General features: G+C 40.3%; 2 protein-coding genes across 3 annotated transcripts in view; one reads left to right on the forward strand and one right to left on the reverse strand.

Moving 5' to 3' along the window:
• Nucleotides 1-12,141, forward strand: part of ERMP1 (endoplasmic reticulum metallopeptidase 1) — a 41,604-nt gene extending 29,463 nt beyond the window's left edge. Inside the window, exons 11-15 of the mRNA XM_075931613.1 lie at nt 402-554; nt 6,347-6,549; nt 7,423-7,538; nt 8,035-8,198; nt 9,670-12,141. Of these exons, the coding sequence (XP_075787728.1) occupies nt 402-554; nt 6,347-6,549; nt 7,423-7,538; nt 8,035-8,198; nt 9,670-9,834 (801 nt within the window). The 3' untranslated portion in view covers nt 9,835-12,141. The remainder of the gene's footprint in view (nt 1-401; nt 555-6,346; nt 6,550-7,422; nt 7,539-8,034; nt 8,199-9,669) is intronic.
• The window catches only part of RIC1 (RIC1 partner of RAB6A GEF complex), a 128,834-nt gene continuing 106,562 nt past the window's right edge, over nt 402-22,673 (reverse strand). For both annotated transcript variants that reach the window (XM_075931611.1, XM_075931610.1), the window contains exons 23-26: nt 22,336-22,530; nt 20,632-20,809; nt 20,267-20,455; nt 402-17,967 (exon numbers count right to left, since the gene is read on the reverse strand). In XM_075931611.1, the coding sequence (XP_075787726.1) occupies nt 17,682-17,967; nt 20,267-20,455; nt 20,632-20,809; nt 22,336-22,530 (848 nt within the window). In that variant the 3' untranslated portion in view covers nt 402-17,681. The remainder of the gene's footprint in view (nt 17,968-20,266; nt 20,456-20,631; nt 20,810-22,335; nt 22,531-22,673) is intronic.

The following is a 22,673-nucleotide window of genomic DNA, read 5'->3' on the forward strand; positions in this document are numbered from 1 at the left end:
GAGGATGTAAGTATAATTTAGGAAGAATGTGGCATTAAGAATAAATTTACCTGGACTATATATAAACAACTTCATGTTTTAGCACTGGTTTTAACATTGTATCTTCACATAGTTCTCTAATTACCAATAATCAGGTACCAGCTGTTTGCTAATGAATTTTATAAAAACAGTTTGTGATTTCTTAAAACTCTAAAAAGTCTGCATATAAATCTAACATACTAGTTATTTAAGATTGCAAGTGACATTAAGAAGTCTTGTATCAAATTAAATAGTTCTTGTGAAGATAATCATATTTTTAAATGCCCTCTGTTCCATAAGTTAGATATTTAGAAATACATTAACGTTATCTTTTTGTTAGTGCTGTATTTTCATAACTAGTGTCTCATATTTTTATTCTCCAGCTTAATTTTATCTATCTTGCCAAAAGTACAAAGAAGACAATAATAGCTTTAACTACAGTGTTTGGAGTGACACTAATTCTTGTTTGTAGTGGAGTGTTCTTCCCATACAGTTCTGATTCAGCTAATCCAAAGCCTAAGCGAATCTTTCTCCAGGTAAGAAAGCCTAAAGTAATCTATAGTCTACATCTTTTTCTTTTTCTTTTTTTTCAGGGATGGTACTCTGTCCAACCTTCCTTTCCCCCTGAAAAAGAAAGGCATTTTGCCCTTGGATACAGGGAAGCTCATAAAAGGATTGTTAATTTCCAGGCAGTTACAATAATCTCAGCCAGCTTTTTTTTGCTCATGACAGGCTATACACTTCCTTCAAGAACAACAAGAAGTCCTGTGGCACCTTATAGAGTAACAGATTTATTGGAGCATAAGCTTTCGTGATAAATCTGTTAGTCTGTAAGGTACCACAGGACTTCTTGCTGTTCTTGCAGATTCAGACTAACACGGCTACCCCTCTGATACTTGACACTTCCTTCAGTTACACCAAGAATGAATTTGGTTCAATAAACATGTTTAAATACTTACACATATTTGTTCTAACAAACAGTAGTCTTAGAAGTATCATGCAGGAAGCTAGGCAGACTCTGTCTCTTGATCTCTGTTGAGTGATCCATCTACTTCCTCTGGAGTTTGGCTTAGCTGCACTCTGTATATACTGATTTTGCTGAAGTGCTATGGTTAACTTGAAAGAATAGTGAGTGAGACTTTTGCAGAGAAATGATTTGTCTTCCCCGGTTATTTTTTGAGTGCCTACCTATATATGCGCAAAGAGTGAGTGGAATGGCAAGTGTAGCTTTGCAGTAAAGTCTTGCCAGGCTTTGGAACAACACAAAGGGTAAAAAGAAGACTTGTATAAAATAAAGGCAAATGGTCTAGTTGCCGGGCATTATGTACTGGAATTTCCTTCTCAGTAGATTAGTGGACAGTGGCAGGAATTTGTAAACTGGGATCACTGATTTTGCTCCCTACAGCTTGTTCTTTGAATGACGTCTCCCCCACATGTGGGACACCTAGTGCCTGAGTCCAGAATTTCTTGAAAGCAGTGTCCATTAGCCCTCATGTGCCATAGTTGTCATGCTACCAACCAATGATCTAAAGCAGGGGTGGGGGAGATTCCACCTGCCAAGCCACAGGATCTAGTCTGCAGGCTGCCCTGCTGGGACACCCATGCTGCTTTAAGTGATTGGCTACTTCCTATGGTCTGCTTGGGCTTCTGGCCAGTAGGAGCTGAGAGATTTTGCTGAGGTGCGGGGGCAGCATGCAAAGCCTCCCCTTCCTCTTCCCTCTCCCCTCCTGTGCCTGGAACAGAGGGCCACATAGAGCAGCCAACCTCTTTTTGAGCAGCCTGGGACTTCAGTAGGCACCACAGCTCCTTGCACCAGGTCACCATCCAAATCCTCTGCACCCCCCTTTCCCTTCTCTCCCAGATCACAACTCTCTCTTAGACCTTGTATCTCCTCCTATGCCCCTTCCCCAGTCCAGAATCCTCTCCTGCACCCATACCCCTTGCTCCTCAAGCCTCTCCTTCATCCAGACTCCCTCTCAGACCCCACACCGTCTCCGGTATCCCAGCCTCCTACCCTGAGCTCCCTTCTGCACCAAACCTCCATCCCAGACACTGCATGCCTTCCATAGAAAAGTACAGCCCTCCACAACTTACCAGCATCTTTTTGTGGCCTCCCATCAAAAATTATTGCCCACCTCTAATGTAAAGGGAGGCTCATGCCTCTCCAGTTCCATTTGACCTCTGTGTGGTCTCAAGTCAAAATGTTCAGTGTCCTCAGCATCTTTTTTACTGTATCATTACTGTAAGAATTGTACATAGCTAGGCTTTTTAGTAGTTTTTACTGTATTGTGTAGCATAAATAGTGATCTTTTCTCCCTGCTGAGGACTTTTCCCCTGAGAAAAGTGAGATTATACCCAGAGTCCTGCAGTTCAAAAACAGTTTTTCCTGCACTTGTTCTTTTTCTGAGAGAGACTAATATCAACGCTGCTTCCACTTCCTGGCTGATGTTCTGGCAAGTGTGAAATCTGTTCCTCTTTCCCCCCCAGAACTTGTGAGGGTCAGGAACTGAGACTCAGAAAACTCCCAGAGATATTCTTAGCTCTACCAGCGCTGAGAGATGCCTCTCCTGTAAGAAGTTCCTAAGAGAGCCAGACACACTCTGTCTGATGCCTGGGACAGCCTCACATAAGTGCTTCCTTCAACTGCCATGGGTAAAATGTCAATCTCGCAGGAACGGAGAGCTGAAGTTTAAAACCCTTCCTTAGGGAGAAGGCACTTCAGCCTCCAGGGGACTCCTGACCGATTATCCCCAGAGCCTTTTACTTCAAAGAGGATAGAGTTGTTAAAAAAACACCAACACAGCAGACTCCTCCTTTAAAGACTCGTAAAAACGAGATCAGCGTCATTGGCCAGCCAGAGGGTTCCCCAGAGTGGTCACCTCCGCACTGACCAACCTTAGTACTGACCAGTAAAACAAGCTCCTAGTGATTGGCCAGTCAGTGGGGGTTCTCCTGCAGGAGACTTCTGCACCATGGCCCAGCTCTGAAACAGTGTACTCAGAAGGGCCTTCGCACTGTGAGCTCTGCTTTGCAGCAGGGGCTGCATGCCCTGAGAAGCCAGGGGCAGCCAGGCTCGGAGGCAACGTTAAGGAGACAAACAGTTACTGTACTGTCTCTAAAAAATAGCATAGAAAAAACTTTTGGTACTGGATGTGACAAAACTCCCATCTAGAGAGTGCTCTGCATCTTCCCAGCCATTAGTACTGACAGTGTACCGCAAACACTCTGAGTATTCTGGAGACCTTTGGCTTTGGTACCCAGGGAAAGAATTATTGTACCATCTCTAAAAGAGTGATACTGACAACTTTTGATACCTAGCACAACAAAACTTTCATCTAGAGAATGCTCTGCACTGTCTCAACTATTGGTACTGATAACTTCATTGTACCGAGTGAGCCTAGGATGCATGAACTCTGATATCCCGGAGACCTGGTGGGTGGGAAAGAACTGCAATCCCCATTACGCAGTACCAGGGCCCCGATAGCACCTTCAGCCGCCTGGAATTGCTGTTGGCACCAGTATTGTGTACTGACAATACCCCAGTTACTGCCACCCCTACCCAGTGACAAGTTTGACAGAGGCTAGGAGGAAGTTATGTCCCATTGTCAAAATACAAGGATCCTCCCCAGTTCCATTGAACCAACCCATAATCATGATATAGACATTTGGGGTAACCCCATCATACATGCCTCCCCTCCTCCATTGCCTTATTGCAATTCTTGGACAATATACATCCATGTGTCACAACCATCCAGTGTATCTCAGAGGGAGTTCACCAGAGTGGAGGGAGCTTTTTCAGAACAGGAAGAAGAACACTTCCAGCAAATTTCTCCTTATCTCTACCAGAGGCCTCCCTTCCCTCTTCCCCATCACTAGGTGATGATCATAAGAACTTTAAGGATCTTGCCAAGATGGTGGCAGATGCTGATTCCCCTACAAGAGGTAGCAGATACACATCACAAATTGGGGGAAATTCTGCACACCTCTTCCTCAGGTTCCTCCCAGCATTGTCTCCATGGTGCTGCTTGCCCCCCACCCGCTGCCGCTATCAGAGGCAGCGGGGGGAGGGGGGGATATAGGGGAGGCTGCTGCAAAGCAGCTTCTGACTGCGACGGGGTGGGGAGGGGCATTGTAGTCTTCCCACTCAGCCCCCTTTAAACAGTTAAAACAGTATGTTGAATCAATTAGCCAATTAAATGGGATTTTACATCCCTATCATGAACCCGTCACAGCTAGATTTTTTATTGGGAGTCTCAGATCCTTTCCATCATTAGTAAAGATCAAACCTATATGTGACATCAATTGTGTTCTATTGTCACTCAGTAAGACTCCATTTTGAGTTTCTGGCCATGTGCATTTGTCCATGAAGAGAAGGATTTATGGTCTGGATGTTTGGAGGGCTTTGGCCTCTTATCTGCAAACAATAAGGAACACTAGAAAGACATCTAAATTGTTTGTTTCCATAGCAGAACAATCAAGAAGTCAGTCTATATTGGTGCAGAGACTTTCAAAATGAATCTTGGGTTATATTACCTTTTGTTATCAACTAGCCACAAGTCAAGAAAGAGATATGAAAAAATAATAAGTACCGGGTTTGGAATTCCTGATTCTTGATATATGTGATTCACACTTACGCCTAGTCTACATTGGAAAGTATTTTTGTTGTAATCTAAACTATGAATTATTAAGCTGGTAGAATGCTTCATTTGGACATGCTCTTGTTCCATTACTTTTATATTTTTCATATAGTTTGTGAAGATTAATAAATTCCAAGGCCAGAAAAAATATTGTGACCATCTAGTCTGACTCTGTGTATGACGTAGTTCATAGAAGTTACTCCCAAAAATTCCTAGAGCATATCTTATATAAAAACATCTACTCTTGATTTAAATACTGACTGGGATGGAGACTTCACCATGGCCCTTGATAAATAGTTCCAATGGTATTACTGTTAAAAATGTATTCCAAATTTCCTGTCTGAATTTGTCTAGCTTCAGCTTTCAGATACGGGGAGCTCATTTTCAAATATAATTTTTTCATATAGGTACTTGTAGACTATAATAAAGTCATCTCTTTACCTTTTCTTTGTTAAGCTAAGTAGTAGTAGTGGTAGTTTGGTAAGGGGTTCAACCTAAACCAAAAAAGGCACTTTTAAAATACTAGAATAAGAATTCCCATGGGGTGAGGGCTATGGGGGAGCGTTAAGGAAACGTGTTTCAGTACAGGTCTAGCTAAACCAGAATCAGAAAGAACCACGTTTTTGTGCAGACAAGGCCTAAAGCAGGGTTGACTCAGTACTTCAAATTTTAGAGGAGATTGAGTTTCATGGAACGTTAACTTTCTGTAAACTCTCTCTAGATTCCTGCCCTCCAAAGTCTGTTGCTGCTTTTTCCCTTCCTTAGCTGGAGGTATCTGTTTACTGTAACTAGAGCTAAAAACTGCTTAAAAGTCCGTAACAGCCAATTCACTATAGTCCTCTACCTTCTTCCATACTTGAGCTGTTCCTAGAAACATAGGCTCAGTTAAAAGTCTCAGTACAGCCTCTGGTCCTTCTAGAGTATCTCAAAGTAGCTCAAAGTATCTCCCCTCTAAGGTTATGTTTACATAGCAGCTAGGCACCTGTGGCTGGCCTGTGCTAGCTGACTAAGGCCTACGGGGCTCAGCCTGTGAGGTTGTGAAGACATCTAAGTTCAGGCTGGACCACTGGCCCTGGGACCCTCAAACCCCTTCAGGTTCTAGAGCTCATGCTTTAGCCTGAGCCCAGAAATCTTCTCAGTAGTGAAACAGCCCGGCAGGTTGAGCCACGTGAGCTGTATTCACCTAGCATCAGGCTTTTCTTTGTTGTGTAGAAATACCGTAAGTGCTCCAGTCAGGCAGTAATTACATTTCTGGGACTATTGCCAGTGTCACTGGGCTACACTGACCTCATTTCCAGGATGCAGGTTGTGCCTCTTGTAAGACATTTTGAAAGGCAACATAGGGGCAGTCTTTCTTCTCTGAGTGGGTGGGACTCTTTTCTTTGCTTTGTAAAATTTTTTTTACTTGGGTTCAAACTCTGTACTAGGTTCAGTAAGCATTGATATTTAATGGTCTCTTTATGTCCTACAGAAATATCTAGTAACCAGATCTGCATAGGTGTTCAGGTACCATCATCCTGGGGACCATATAAGTACTTTGATAGAAACACGTTTTCTAACATATTATACAAAACCTTATGCTGTGCTTACAATGTGTAGCTGCAGTGGGCAGAATTGGTTCTGACGTTATCAGGTTGCACAAAATATTGCAAATGCCTGATGTTTTTTCTGTTTGTTCCTCATTGTGTTAGCATGTGAGCAGAAGATTTCATGGCCTAAGTGGAAATTTGGTAAAAAGTGACTCTGGAATATGGATTAATGGGATGGACTATGCTGGAATAGCTCACATCACTCCTTATATACCTGAACTCAATGATACTATCAGAACTCATTGCGAGGAGAAGGCTCCTTTCTGTGGCTTTCCTTGGATTCTTCCTGTGCACTTTTTTCTCAGGTTAGTAGTTATGCTACTGCCTATTAGGGCCTATTGGAATTTTCCAAGATGCATCAGACACTTTTGCAAATGATCCATAGAAGGTTGTAGAGTAAAACTTATTTTGTAACATTTTTGTTGGTCACTGCTGCAAAAGGCTTTCTCTTTCATCACATTATAATACAGTGGTCCCCAACCTTTCAGGGCTGCTGGGCGCCTGGGGGCAGGACCGCTCACGCGCTGGGCGTCCGAGGGCGGGGCCGCTTGCGCGCCTGGGGCGGCACCGTGCATGTGCCCGGGGCAGGGGCTGACCATGCGCCGCGCGCCTGGGGCCAGCATTGTGCATGTGCCACACGCCCGGGGCTGGCATCGCGCATGTGCCACACGCCATGGGGCTGGGCAGGCCCAGATCATTCCGCGGGCGCACATAAATACCCCAGTGGGCGCCGTGTTGGGGACCACTGTTATAATGTCTCTGGCTACAAATTTTTGGTCACAGAAACTTTAGGAGAAAACATTTGCTTACTCATTCTGCCCCCCCAAAGGTGGGAAATCTTAAATTTGGAAATCTTAAAATTCCTTACTGTATTGTTTTAGTTGGTTTTCCCTTAAGTTAATAGATAGCTTGGATCAAAGAGAAAGAGGTGAGGAATAAAGGCATGGTGGAGGCAATCCTGTTGTTCACTGAGTGTCCTTTTAAATGTCTTGATTGTAGTCACAGACTGTTAAAGCATTGCTCTTCCTCTCTAGAATGTATTGCACTTGAACACTTCATTTTGTTATAGCAAGGCCAGCCTTGCTGTACAAAACTTGCATTTTGCCCAGTGTTTATATTTTAGCATTAATAAGGCACTTTGAAGTGTTGCGTTGAACTTAAAATACTTTTTATTGTAGAAAGAACTGGTATCTTCCTGCTCCAGAAGTTTCTCCCACAAACCCTGTTCACTTTAAACTTCTGGCCAAAGAGCAGATGCCCTGGGATTCTACAAAGTTAACCTTTGAAGTATCAGGTGGGTGGCTATCAGTCTCTGAATTGTCATTGTTATGCTAACTACACACTTAAATTCTTTTATTGAAAGTGGCTATGCTAGCTCTAGGAATGCATAATTGGAAACTTTGCACCAACCAGTTCAACTTCCCAGGCATTTGAAAAATTGTGGCCATACTATAATTATAAACTTAGTCTCATTTGAACATACAATTGACTTTTGTTAACTCGTAATTTTAATGCCCTATTTATAACTGTGCCTCTAGGCCATCACCCCCTTTATTTGTCTTGCTGTACAGGATCCAATGTAGCTTCTGCTACAGACAGCGAAGCTGCTTTGCTATGTAACTTATATTGAGTGATAACTGGCAGTACACAGGCTAAATCTCTCAGTACAAAATGAAACTGAACAGCTGATTGTGGCACAGAAGAACCCATGGTAGCTAGAATGCAGTAAAATGTGTGTCTCTTCACCCCCTTCTGCTAGTACATTCAAGTAAGTTTGCTGTCTGATATAGGTCCCAGTCACATGTCACTGTACATTCGACCACATGAAGGGTCAACACTCTCCAGCTGGTCTCTTGGAAATGGAACTCCTGTTGCTAATACAAGAGGCGATTATTTTGTGTGTTACACTCATGGGCTTCAGGCTGTGGCATGGCACTTCTGGATAGAGTTGAAGGTAAGGGGGAAAAAAGATTGAGCAAACTTCAAAATAAACCCAACTTGCTTTATTATATAGATTAACAGAAACTATATTTAATTTGTCTTTTAGTCTGTTCTCTGTGATACAAGGCTGTTCCTATATAATATATATATAGGTAATGACCCAAGGCAGGGGTTCCATTATTTCCTTTGATAGACAATTTACCAGCCTTATATCTTGCCATTGGATTTTTTTTTATATTTACTCAAATTTTCCTTTTCTTAATAGTATCTCACTGCTCCTAATTAGAGCTGTTTTGTTGTAGTCTAATTAAGTCCTCCGCTATGTTTACTTGCTTTGGGAAACTAGGATTCTAAGTGGCAAATCCATTCCCTTAGAAAGAGGAGGAGTTACAAGCTTTGTTTTGCAACCTTCCTGTGAATGCTTTTATGGTGACCCTCTGAGCAATTCTCAGTTTATTTTCATTGGTGAATTTATATCAGACCAGGATATTCACCTGTCATCCTCCTAAACTTTCCCAGAAATAATTCACAGCATGCTTGGAAGCTTTTATTGCCACTGAATTTAAGATACCCGATTCTCTTGTAAACTTGTATGGGGAACTACCCAGGTTTAGCAAGGGTTCATTCCTGGATAAGGTGTTCTGATCACTTCACTAAATGATCTTCCAAGGTGGAATAAACTGTTCTTCATGAGTCATGAGCGTTCTTGCACCCTGTTGTTCCAAATAGGAGTCTGTTTCATACTAGAGTCTGCCAGCTAGACTAGGAAATTTTATTTTGTACCTGAATGTGACACTGAATTGTTGGGATGAGCATCCAAAATGTGTAAAATGCCCTGCTTTAATAGTTATGGTCGGGGCTGAAGTCCCATAGTAAACTGAAGGTGCGTTAGTTTCATTTAGTTGCTAGGAAAGGCATTCTGGTGCTGGTAATGAGTGAGCCCCACTGCGGGGCCCATCAGAATCTTGACAAGTAGATTGATCTGACAGGTGACGGAGCAGCTCTATTCACTCCAGACTTTGGCAGCTTTTCACAGTAAGGCAGTGTTCAGGCATGAAGATTCGCTTTCTTGTGTGTATTGAAGATTTGATCATAATGACCTCTTCAAAAATATGTGGCCCAAGTTCTGAGCACAGTTACATGTATTCATTTTTAAGTAAATGGCATTGTACATGTGCAGTGGAATACAGATCAGCTGGGATATCGGGTCAATACTGATACTTCTGTTGACATGCTGTTGTATCCGGGATCTCCATTCTTCAAAGAATCTTCTGTGTGATGGTAAATTGATTTTATATCACATTAGATAATACTGCTGGTATCTTTTAGAAGATATTAAGAAGGCTTTTAACTTATTGGACACTAGCTAGCTTGTAGGAAGACATTCAAAAGGGTGTCTGAAATTAAATGTATCTGGAAGCTATGAAGCAGCCAATGTAAAAGTAATGCTTGATAAATTTGGCATTGCCTTTTCTCACTTTCAGACTGCAGAAAAGCACTCTGATGGAATGGTTTCCCTTGCCATAGCAGCACATTATTTCTTTGGAGAAGATCAAAAGTCACCTCAGCTGTATGCCCTAATGGAGAGATTTCCAAACTGGACGTTTCCTTCTGGTTGGGTCTGTACCTATGACCTCTTTGTCTTTTAGTCTCGCAACAATGCAAAGAGATCAAATTAAGTCTCACTGTGAGAGAAGATTCAACTTTCCTTCATGAGTTCATTCTGACAAGGTGCAGAAGTTTGTTTTCACAGTTCAGGGAAAAACATTTTGGGCACAGGTTTGTTTCTGTGGTAGCTTGACTTCTTAAAGGATAAGTAGGGTTCCCATCCTTTTTCTTTGGAAGTGGGCGGTCTTGCTTTGTGGGGCTGGGAGAGAAGTGCCTCCTTATCTATGCAGCTCTAATTCAGCTTTCTCCTACTGATGAGACAATTTGACTAGTGCAAAATTAACATGAAGACTTGAATTGGAGGAAGTACCTATATAGAGGTACTTATGTGTGCACTTTGTAAGTGAGGGGTCTTTGTGAATGAATTCCTACAATCTTTTAAAATCCTCCCCAAGGTTAGTCATCCTACCTTGTCCTATTAAAATAAAAAGGCTTTGTCTAAAATATTTTTGATTACGTATATAAAGGATTATGTACGTAAAGGACTTTTTCTGAGTAAGTATTACTGTGATCTCTGGATGATGCTTGTTTTGAAGTAGTCAATTAGGCTATGTTATGTACTTCCAGTTCTTGGAAAAATTCAAAATTTCATGCCATGGAATTTGATGTTAAATGTGTTACTTAGATCATTAACAACTCTCCTTTTCCTGTCCTCTACTGTTCTGTTTTGAAGATTTTTATTGGTCACTTCCTTTCTCTGTCCTTTTGTTAACTCTTTACTCCAGTGATTTTGAGTGGAGGAAGTTTGATCAAATCATAGAGTCTTCTACTTATTTCCCTGTTAGCATCTTGCAGCCTGTTTCAAGTATCAACATTTAGACTAGACTCATATGTGAGATGTAAGCATGAGGCATTGTCTTGTATGTCAGAGCACTGAGCCCCACACTGGCCTTTTTAGTTGGAATCTTGTAGCTGCTTAATTACTAGTTTCTAAATCAATGTTGGTATAAATTTCTGTATATAAGTACTTTTGTGTAGATTTTCTTGGTCGTTGAAGGATAATTCATTTCATTTTACTTCATTAATATTTTGGTTCGATGTTTAATTTTTTTTTAAAAGTGCTTTTTCCTTAAGGATTTGTGTAACTATCGTGAAAAGAGATTTTTTTAAAGCACATGTAGCATCTGGTATTTGTAGAAAACTATTCTTAACTTAATCTTACAGGGTTAAATTTTCAAAAGCATGTAAGTGATTTAGGAATACAGCTCCAATTTTGAAACCAACAGGACTTGTGCTCCTAAGTGAGCTATGTGATTTTTGAAAACTCCACCCCTATAGAAAAGTGCAGCCACCCCCCAAAAAAACAAAAAAAACCCAAGCCCTTCGATTTTATTTTTCTAAACTGTGTGTAGGTTGGGAAAGTAGGAAAATTGTTATTGTTGGGGAGCTTTTTCCAAATTAATTCCAGCAGTTTGTGCTGATCATTCTGTAACACATGGTGTAAACTTGGTGCTTTGTTCACCTCATTAAAAATTGCCAAATTATATGCACAAGTTCTTCTTGTGTAGGCACTAGTTAAAGCAACAAGCTGCAAGGTTGGGGATAGCTACACAGTGAGAAATTAGAGCCTGAGATGACATTCCTCATGACCTCAATTGGCCCTGAGGGATAGTAGCTCTCATGATCAGGTCTATTGGCTTTCTAATTTAACCATTCAGTTATTAGAATCCGAATGGAACAATTCAGTATATTATGAGGAAACATTTATAGGGTGTTCCATGACTGAGATTCTCATAGACCAATTAAAGTATATAGTTGTTTTGGATTGTATATTGCACAACTTAAACAAAATCAACAGACTATCACCATTAGTTCAGCAGCACCTAGTCTTTCATGTATAGTGCTTATCCCTATAAAGAGGGGGGAACGATTAGCAATCCTAATACTTTTACAAAAGTAACTGAGTAACTTCAAAATAGATTTCTTAAATGTATAATAAGTCTCAGTAAATGCAGTGTTTTGTACTGCACATTCACCAGAGTTAAGCTTGATTAAGGCTGTACCGGAGGCATTCACTGTGTCTTCTCCAAAATGGATAATTTTTGTGCCTCTGCCTTGTAAACTTAAAAAAAATGCCAAGAGTCTGTGGAAAGGGGAAAATATCCACATGCAGTATATTGGTAACTTTTGGAACTTCAGTGCAGCAATAATTATATTTTGTTTCTGCAAGAAAAAGTAAAATGACATTGCTAACTCAGGATCACCCTTTATTAAATTGTCGGGGATGTCTGATTATTGTGAATTTCTGCCTTACTGAAAATTAAACTTGACTGTTTGTTTAACATGCAGATTCTGTTACTGGAATATTGTTTTTGTTTCTAGCACTGCAAGCCCAAACTTGTTACTTAAGTTCAGAGACAAAAAACTACTGTTGAGACTCTGGGAATTACAATTACTGGTAAGACATGGCAAGACCAAAGAACATAAAACGTTCTCAGATACCCAGACACATTCCATACCCACACTTGACTAAGTAGGTAAACCTGCTTAGCACAGCATAGGTACAGTTTAGGGATGTCAATGTGTAGGTGTTTACACAATTAACTGATAAGCCTGGGCTTAGAGGTAGCAAGGAAGTGTGTGCAGGTGCTGATTTGCATAGGGAGCTGCCTCCCACAGAGGCAGCAGCATATGGGTGGGGAGCAGGAGGGAGCTGAGGCTTGCCCTCCCTCCCATCCCCCTATGCTGCTGTCTCTGATAGGTAACACATATGAGAAGCAGCTTTGAAGCTGACTTCCTGTGCATATCTGCTCCCACAGATCCACCTGCTTCCTGTGCTGCTGCCTCTTTATCAGGGGCAATGAGTTCAGGGGAGGAAGAGCGCCTGCCTGCCCCCTGTATGTAAATGTGTAACTGCTAACATTTTCAGCAATTACATGTTTATACAAATACCCAGTAGTTAACATGTTACAGTAGTATACAAATAGCCAGTATATATGGCTAGTATAGTGTGCTGAATTGTTTAGCAAGTGTCATGGTTAATTGGCTTCTAAAAATTAACTGGGCACAAATGACATGCAGGTAATCATAGATGCCAAAATGACAGTGGGATTCAGGTATATGGGTTATGCTGAATAAAAACTGTTTGTATATATACTAATGCAGTTTCTTCATATGAAAATTCTATGCAAACTGTTCTGTATTAGCTTTTTCTTTTAACTCTCCCTTGCCACTAGCTCCTAATAAGGTGCACTATTGGACTTGTCTACCTCTTAATTAAATTGCAATATACCCAAAGGCTGCCACTGATGTGCACGGAGTTGAAAGATAAAGGTGCACTTTGGTGGAAGCTTTACTTACAGTGGTGCACTAAGCAACTAATGGATTAATTGTTTCATTTGAGGTGGGAGAAGTTTCTTGATGTCTTCTTAAAATTGCTTTCTGTAAAAGTTCTAGCCTAAATGATACTCTTGAAAATACTTATGTGGTAAGTCTTAATAATTTAAACCTTTTGCATTGGTGTGTTTATTTATAAACATGTTTCAAAAGGCAAACAGTTAATTACCACACAGTAAGTCTGGGTCTGTGCCTAGGTGATAATTTTAGCTAGAAGTGTGTGTTTGGTGCTATGGATGTGCTCTTCATGCCACCGGTCCTGCATATAGAATATCTTGAAGAACCACAGTTTGTTAGGTATGTAACCATTCTTTCTGAATATTTGCACATGTGGATCCCACTTTTGGTGATTTACTGAGGGTTAAACTCCTCTAGGATGTGAGAGATGGGAACCTATTGTAAAGACTAATACTGCTTGACCCAAAGTGGGCAGTAAATATGGCTGCTGGCTTTACAAATTGTAAATTAGGCTAGAAAATCCCATGGTTAACCTGCTCTTCTCTCCTACATAATACAGGTTCTGAGTACCCAGGAACTAATTCCTGCTTCAATTCCCTAAGCAAGGTTTGACTAGAACAGTGGTTTCAGTCTGTGGTTTGCCATTTGTTTAAGTGATCAGCAGCATTTAACTCTGAGTGGCTCCACAAGTGCACATCTTAAGGAAACACTGACCACATCCCATGGTAAATTGTTCCTCACAGTTTAGTCTGTAGAGCTTGAGCTTCAAGACCTAAAATTATATTTCTTTGCTAAACTGAAGAGCTATCACATTTGTTTACCATATGAGTAGTTTAGCGTCTTAAGTCTTATGCACTTTTTCCAATAATTTTTGTAGCTCTCTTTCAATTTAGCTCCATTTCCAAGTTGTGGAGGCAGCTGCACCAATGCTAATGTGGTAATATAAATTTCCTACTTCTGCCTGTAAATCCAAGGATTGCATCAGGTCTTTGCTACAGTGATGTTCATGTTTAGCTGATTATCCACCAGATTCTTAGTCTCACTGCATCTCAGGATCGAGTTTCCCCTATCAGCCTGTGAGTATGACCTTACGTCTGACAACTTTCAAATGCATATTTTTCAGATAGGTCCAAACAATTGCAATATTTTGGTATCTGTGATCCACTGTCACTATAATCCAAACTGTCAATAATTGTTTTTCCAGTTCATCAAGCATTTTACTAGAGGAATAGGCTTGAGCCATATGCATGTCTATTGCAACTGTCAATCCTAGCATAAGGTAGATGAGGAAGTAGCTATCTTTTATTGGACCATCTTTGGGTGGCAAGAGAAACCTTTCCAAATGTATACAAAACTCAGTTTAAGAAGCCATGTTCACGTGGTACCCATTCTATTTCAAGTCCAGATTTTTAAAGCTATTGAGGCCCATGAGTCTAAATTCCACTAATATAGACAGAATGCTTGAATAGCTTTTGAAAGTAAGATATAGGCTTCTAAATTAGGGGATGGCAATGTGTAGATAACTACACAATTAACTGATAAGCCTGAGTTTATTGGATAATCCTGTTGACTACACAGGCATTCTTTCCCTCCCATCCCACCCCTGCACTGCTGCCTCTGATAGAGGGAACAGGTGCGAGCAAATACATACAGGAGCCTGCTTTTTTAATATATGTATGGTCCTTAAACATGATAATGCTACATCCAATGTGGTAGATAGATAATTATATTACATTATGTAAAATTCTAAGTCTACATAAGATAGCCAGCAAGGCTCCAGCTTGTTACTGATGCTTTTAAACAAGTGGAAAGTCTAGATAGCATACTTACAAGATACCATTAGTGGAGGACATTTGAAATTAGATTAAAATTTGCCTTTCCCCAGTATTCTTGGTTAATGCTGTAAGTTTAGTATTGACTTGACTAACTTGTTCAGTTTTACACTCCTGGTCATAAGTAATTTGCTCATTTTAACAAAATCCTTGCCATGGGTTAATGAATAAATGTAGTCAGGGCTGAGGAAAGTACACTACATTCTAAGAAAGGGTTCAGACTGGCTTGCATTAATGTGATCATGGCAGGTGATGGTTGCTGCAATGTCTTCTGTAGCTGTTCAAACTACATATAAAACAGCACTACTGCAATACAAACAGTTCTTGAAGGGGGAAATTAAAAGGTTTAAGATAGTACTCCGGGTTTAGAATCACTAATACCCCTGGCAATACATCAGCTCATCTAGAGATCTGTCCAGTTTTACAACACACTACATAAAGTACTAGCAAAGTAAATACAAACTAAAATGTACATCAAGGAGGGATAGCCAAGACACTGAAATAAGTAAATATTTTTATTTTATGATAAATGTATGCAATTTCATTAATAGGTTTTGTATTTTTGTGTCTGACTTTGTAAGTGAAATGTAATTTGGCAGACTCTTGAAAGGTTGACAGGCTGTGGCTTTAAGTAAAGGAATATTTACAGCACAAAGTAGAGCAATAGCTGCCCCTTTCCCTACAGGAGGAAAAGTCCTTCAGATTTTTAATTAGTATAACTGAAGGACTTTTGTTCCAAGCTCACTTCAGGTGAGGACAGATCTAGCTTAGATTCCTATAAAAAAAATCTAAATGGTAGATTTTTTTTATAGGAATCTAATCTGAATGTCTGTTCTGACTTTTTTTTCCTCCAATCAATTAGTGTGGCATTTAATCAACCATGGGCGAACAAGTTTTGAAAAAGTCCAAATTATCATTATGCACTTACAATTCAGTCAGTTTTACTTGCAGCACTTAACATATAATGTTTGGGTTTTAAAGGCCCGAAACTTTTATGACTGGCAGTCTTCATAAAATTAAATATTTCTGTACCAAGTTTAAATTAGACTTTTTCCTGAGTTAAAGGAATAGTCATTCACCTGTAGACTTTTAATAATAAAACTGAATACTACCGTTATGTTATTAAAGTACCCTAATTTGGATGGAAGAATGCACTTCAGAAAACTGACATTAATATGCTTTACTAGGCAGTTAGGTGGCCCTCTCTAGCTATACTACTTTAAGTTATGCAGCCAAAACATAAGTGGTTTGTTTTACCTTCCAAAAAACTTTCAAAGGCATTTACACCTAAAGCAGACACCATTAAAACCTAAAGAAGAAAGTGTGCAAACAGCCACTTATTTCACCCTTACGCATATTCTTCACGCATGAGACAGGGCAGATTTTATTTTCAGAATTTGAATGGGAACAACAGCATTGTGGCAGACTGTGCTGTAACTACCACATGGTAAATCAATACATAATGTAATAAAAAATTAGCAGGGCTTTGTATAAAATTAGTCATGTTGCATTATTTTGTTCAGATTGCACAGTACAAACAAGCTAGTATCTAAATTTAATACTGTTACAGGTATAATATTACATACACTGGGGGACAGCAGCTAGGAAAATAAGCACCTCAAAGCAGCTATGAGACTTCTGCAGCCAGCTTTTTCATAACAGTATATGAAAGTTAAAATAAAGTCTTATGTTTAGTTACAGTATACACATTATAAAATGTTTGAAAAAAGTATGCACTACTTACGTATTACTAAAATTTAGTAACAGTACATAAGTGATTCTATTTACATAAGAAATCCATTCCTGGGAATGGAATTTACAAATGAAATAAATAAGAACCTTCCATAATCTTAAAATTAATTGTAGGTCAGAGTGGCCCAGGATAAAAAAAAAAAGCCACTTTTAAAATGTTACTCTAATGATAGTCAGAGTAAAAAGTATGCCACATCCAGAAGGAAGGGCAACTCTGCTTTAATTTTACCAGATAGCTATAATCATGCAAAATACACAGGTGCCTTCAAATATGGTACAATCCCAGAGCATGAACTGTACCCTTGATAATATTTACACAAGAATATTCACAAAAACATACACCTCTTTACAATTCTTTAATACAAAAAATAGTGATATTAAACAGTATAATCTATTAAACACTTAGATCCCAGTTGAATCTGAATCTGCCATAACTTTGTCTTAAAATTCATATCTTTAAGTCTGACAAGAAAAACAACAAAGGTGAGGATGAATATGTAGTCATCTGCTTTCTCTTATATAGGAGACATTTTCTGTGAATTAGGTGACATATGACAAGGGGACCCATGAAACAGATGTTAAAAAAAATTACAATGATGCCAATTGCTGTTCTTTGAAATCACTAATCAGTACCAGAAAGCAAGCTCACTTTAGAGAAGCAGAGAGGAAAATCAACACACTTAGCTAAATAAAATCAAATCTTTTCACACAACTATTCTCTTGGTTTCAATAGTAGGTGTTTTAAAACAGAGAGGTTGAGCTGCTTATTTGAAATTACCTTATACTCATCCATGGATCTGACATTTAGTCAATACTCATAAGAAATGAAACATTAAAATTCAACCCAGGAAAGCATGTCTGAAAGCTGGTTTGCTTCCTTCACCTCCTGATGTGTCTATCTGCTAGCTGTGCTATCATTAAATACAATCTCTCCAGAAACTAAAATCATGTTATGATACAGTGCAGTCATAACTGCCCTCCTGGAGAGTATCCTCCTCCTCAGCCCCAGATATGTCATCTTCATGGCAACTCAGGCTGCTACTTCCAGCATCATTCTGAGGGCTAGTGCTATGGCAGGTCAGACTCCGGCTTTCCTCTCCCCTTGGGCTGGCTTGTTCAGTAACCTTGCAAGGGTTCACCGGTTGAAAAGCTTCAGGCTGTACCTGCTCTTCTGATACCTCTCTCAGTTTCTGTAGCTGTGGTTTTATGATATTTAAAAATGGCTTGTACCCAGGGCTAAAGAACAAACAAAGAAGAAGTAACTTCAGTGAACTAAAAATAGCATTTCATTTGCATCCAGCCCTCTAAGCTTTAGCAGTTAAACACTGTTGGAAACCATACATCTACAGCAAATTTTAAAAAGTGATCTTGTGCTTAAAGTGCGCCCCAGGATCTACCCCACACTGCTCAATCCACCCCCTCTCATTTCCCCCAGGCTCAGATGCAGGCTCTGGGCTGAGCTTAAGGAAGAGTGTTGAAGTGCAGGAGAGGGGTCAGGGCTGGGCCTGGAGGTTAAGAACCTATAATAGGTCAGACCAAAGGTGCATCTAAGCCCAGTATCCTGTCTGCTGTCAGTGGCCAATGCTAGATGCCCCAGAGAGAGTAAACAGGTAATCATCAAGTGATCCCTCTCCAGCCCCCAACCATCAGAGGCTAAGGAAACCATTCTTACCCATTTTGGCTAATAAGTATTGATGGACTTAACCTCCATGAATTATTCTAGTTCTTTCTTGAACCCTATTTAAAAAGTCCTGGTCTTCACAACCTCCTCTGGCAAGGAGTTCCACAGGTTGACTGTGCGCTGCATGAAGAAAACCTTTTTTGTTTGTTTTAAACCTGCTACTTATTCATTTCATCTGGTGATCCCTAGTTCTTATGTTATGGAGAGGTTGGGGTACAGGAGGGATGCAGGTTCCTACCATAGGAGCCTTTATGCCAGGTAGCTCCTAGTCAGCAGTACAGCAGGTCTAAGGCAGGTTCCCTGCCTGTACCAGCTCCACCTTGTTCCCACAAGTGACCAGTACCTCCCTGCAGGCACCACCCACACATTTTCCTGTTCCCAGCCAATAGGAGCTGTGGGGGGTTTAGGCCAGGAGCAGCCCAGGCTCCCTGCACTCCTATGCCACAAGGAGCCATAGGAAGCCTGCCTTAAGCCCAGCTGTCCACCAGACTTTTAGTGATCAGAGGCCCTGTGATTGATCAGGGCAATCACAATTTACTGGTTGGTGACCACAGCTGTAGACACACCTTCTCTTAGAGCTCTTGCACAAAGCATTTGGGGGCAAATGGCTGCTATGAGATGATGACAGCAATTGAGAGAGAAACCATTTTTAGAGGATTATGCATCCTAACAGACTGTTCCAGGGTTGTCAGTCTTCCCTGTGGATTTCTATAGGGAAGCTGCTAAGGAAATTTTCTTTGGAGTGCCAAATGAAGAGTGGGGAACCTACATCCCAAGCTAGCCTCCTGCCCAGACCGTACAACTCTCTCCACTCCTGCATCCTACCTCCTGCTCAGTCTTCCTGGCCTGCTCCTGTACCCTCTCAAGCCCACCAACCCACTCCTGCAGCTTCCCAACAGCCCCCTTCCCATACACTTCACTCTTCGTTTTTGGCCCCACACCAGAGCGGGGCGGTGGGGAGGGGTATAGAGTCTACTAGCCTTGGCCCCATTACACTCTGGTGTATGAGGGAAATGTGGGGAGTAACTTTTTCCTCAGTCTCAGTTCTTTGGTTTTATTTTTTTTTCCTTTCTTGCTTCTCACCCAATTGATTTTTCTATGGTCAGCAGCCTCTGACCCAAGAAAGGTTCCCCACACCAGCATAAACTCTTAGGCTATGTCTAGACTGCAGGCTTCTTTTGAAAGAGGCTCTTTCAAAAGATCGCGTCTAGACTGCAGGCGGATCTTTCGAAAGAGAGCACCCAGCGAGTCTGGATGCTCTCTTTCGAAGACGGCCTCTTTACATTGAAGAACGCCTTCTTTCGAAAGAGGAACTTTCGAAAGAAGGCGTTCTTCCTCGTAAATTGAGGTTTACCGCCATCGAAAGAAAAGCCGCGTTCTTTCGAAATAATTTCGAAAGAACGCGGCTTGAGTCTGGACGCAGGGGAAGTTTTTTTGGGAAAAGGCTACCTTTCCCGAAAAAACCCCTGAGTCTGGACACGGCCTTACTGAAGAAAGACACAAGTAGTGGAACATGTCAAAATACTAAATTATATATATTGTAATATAAAGGCCTTTCATTTATTCAAAATTATTTTGAAACTTACAAAGAAAGAAGAAAACATAGCACTGTGTTCTGTACTTAGTAAGAAAGGAAAGTGATGAAGCTTTAGTATATTGTTACGGTATCTAAAAGCCTCAGACAGGATCAAGGTCTCATTATTTCAAGTTTTGTACACAAAGACAAGAGCTTGTAATCTTAAAAAAATGTCAATGAAAAAAAACACCAATAAATAAATGCAAACCCCAAACTGAAATGCTTACAATTCTGTATTCAGCCATCTATCAAAACAGATCTGCTGCAATGACACTTACCAATCTGTGGAAGCCCATCTGTCTACAGCATGGAGCCCGGTCTTGATATTCTGCCAGATCTCTCCATCAGCATCAGAGGACTCCATTATGACAAAAACCTGGTTGATTATGGAAGATTCTCTGAGAATAAGGCCTATGATAATACACCAATCCAGGCAGCCTGCTTCCATGAAGATGTGTAGCAAATACCTGTTTGTGAGAAACAACAGTTCATGTATTCACACGCTTTTTCCTCTCTCAAGGACAAAATTCAAACAGCACAAGATGACCACAGACAAATACTACCTCCTCCTCTCTCACACATGCTAAAAGCAGACTAAATAGAAATTATAATTTTTAAGTCATCTCATGATGATGTAACATACCGCAGTTGGACCTGTGACTTGTGTGGCCCTTTACTGGCCAGTTCCAGAGAGATATGTTCCAGCTCTGACTGTGTTAAACTTAGTGTGGAGATGTTTTCATCCACCATGGTCCAGTCACCATCCACGATAGAACTTGTTTCTGTCAGGTCTGTTGCTGAACCAATACTGCATTCATCACCTACCAAAATACATTCAACACAGTATTTGGAAAGCCATCTATTAATTTAGCAGATGTCAATGTTTTCTTTTGCAATGAAATTGGTAACATTTAATAGTTAACTTTTACATACTAAGGTAACTAGCTTTGGGATTCAGTAAGAGGGTTAGTGGGTACAGAACAACTTAGTAGTACTAGGATCAATCTGAATTCTGGTCAGTAAAGGATTCTTACTCAAAGAAAATCATTCTGAGGAAGCACTGAACACTTATGTGGAATTGATCAGCTTTCTCTGAATCTGGTATTGATCTGCCAGAAATAGGTTTTGCTGGACTAGTCAGATGAGATGCAATTAATAATTCCATCTAAATGCTTCTCCCAAGTATCAATTTTGATTATTTGATAGTGATATTTTTATGTTGAAAATTACATGATGTTCAACCTTTTTCAACCCCACAAAAAGATGAAAAACATTAAGCCTTAGAATGCTGCCCTTCTACGGATTTAAGGATCGTGTTGGTGCACTGCATTAACAACAGACTTGCTTTTCTTGCTGTAAGCTGTTTCTTATATTAATTACTGTTTATACCAGATAAAGACAATTCTACCCTATAATCTGTGTAGGAAGAACAGTGTGTATACAACAGATTCCCCCCCAGGCAGTCATACAGATCATTTGGGAAATCGTGAAGTACTTTGATGTAGAAATCTCCAAAATGACTATGCTGAACATCTTAATTGATCTTACAACTAAAAAGTCAGTGGAACTATGCTATAAGGCAGTTCTTAGCATGTGTACAACATGCCTAATGTAACATGATAGCTTCCCTCAGCACTGATGGGGGAGCATGACACTATTCATGCCACCAGCTAAAAGGTACTGAATGATGTGTCAAGTTTTAGAGCATAAACTGGGTGAAATAGGCATGAAGGATCCAAGTCTGCAGAGCAGGAATGGACTGGGAAATGTGAAATTTCCAAGTGAAGCAAGACACAGAATAGCGATGTGAAAGGTTAACCAATTATCACCACAGGTGATGCTTGCTGACACAGCTCCCAGCCCATCATGGACAGGGGGGCTCTGGGCATAAACTTCACATTTAACTGGTTAACCAATTAAACAGGATTTTAAACCCCTAAATACAGAAATACAGAAAGGAAACTTAGCTAAATTTAGTTATTAAAATATATTTATTAAAATAATCAGTTTTAATCGTTTCAGATGCTACCAGTATTGGTAGGTGTGGTGGGAGGGGGGTTTGGTTTTTTTAAGAAATAGCAATGACTGTTTACCTTCAGTTCTTTTTAAAATATAGCTGTAACTTGCATAATTGTAGTCCTTAGTTTTCACACAGCCACAATGTTCTCAAAGCACTTTTAACCATTTTAGTATACTTTTCACTGACCAAGTCAATTTTTTCTGCATCACAGTATCACCAAATGCAGATGTACAGCAGTGATGTGCATTCAAGAGAAGGGATGAATACTTAGATGCAATTTTCTGAGGGTGATGCAGATAAGAGATATGAGAGAGAAAAATAACTTACCTTTATTTAACAAAGGAGAGAGGAATGCATCTTGCATGTGAGGTCCATGGGATGAAACTGTGTCCATCTCTCTTTGGGAGGAATTAATGGTGCTAAGCCAGTTGTGACTCTGTGCTGCACTTGAGACCCCGGTTTCCATTTCCACATTTAAAAAGTTGTCTGCAGACTGAGACTTGAGCAGCTGCTCCCCAACAGCTGGAAATAAGGAGGCATTTATAAGAAACAGTCCCACAAGAAAAGTAGCCATTTTACTTACAGAACTAAGTTGCTAACAAACCGACCAAGGGAATACAGAGCTCATGGCTATTGCAAGAGCCTTTGATCAGCCTCACTGTACC

This window comes from Pelodiscus sinensis, chromosome 6 (genome assembly GCF_049634645.1).
Source record: "Pelodiscus sinensis isolate JC-2024 chromosome 6, ASM4963464v1, whole genome shotgun sequence".
Taxonomy (NCBI): domain Eukaryota; kingdom Metazoa; phylum Chordata; order Testudines; family Trionychidae; genus Pelodiscus; species Pelodiscus sinensis.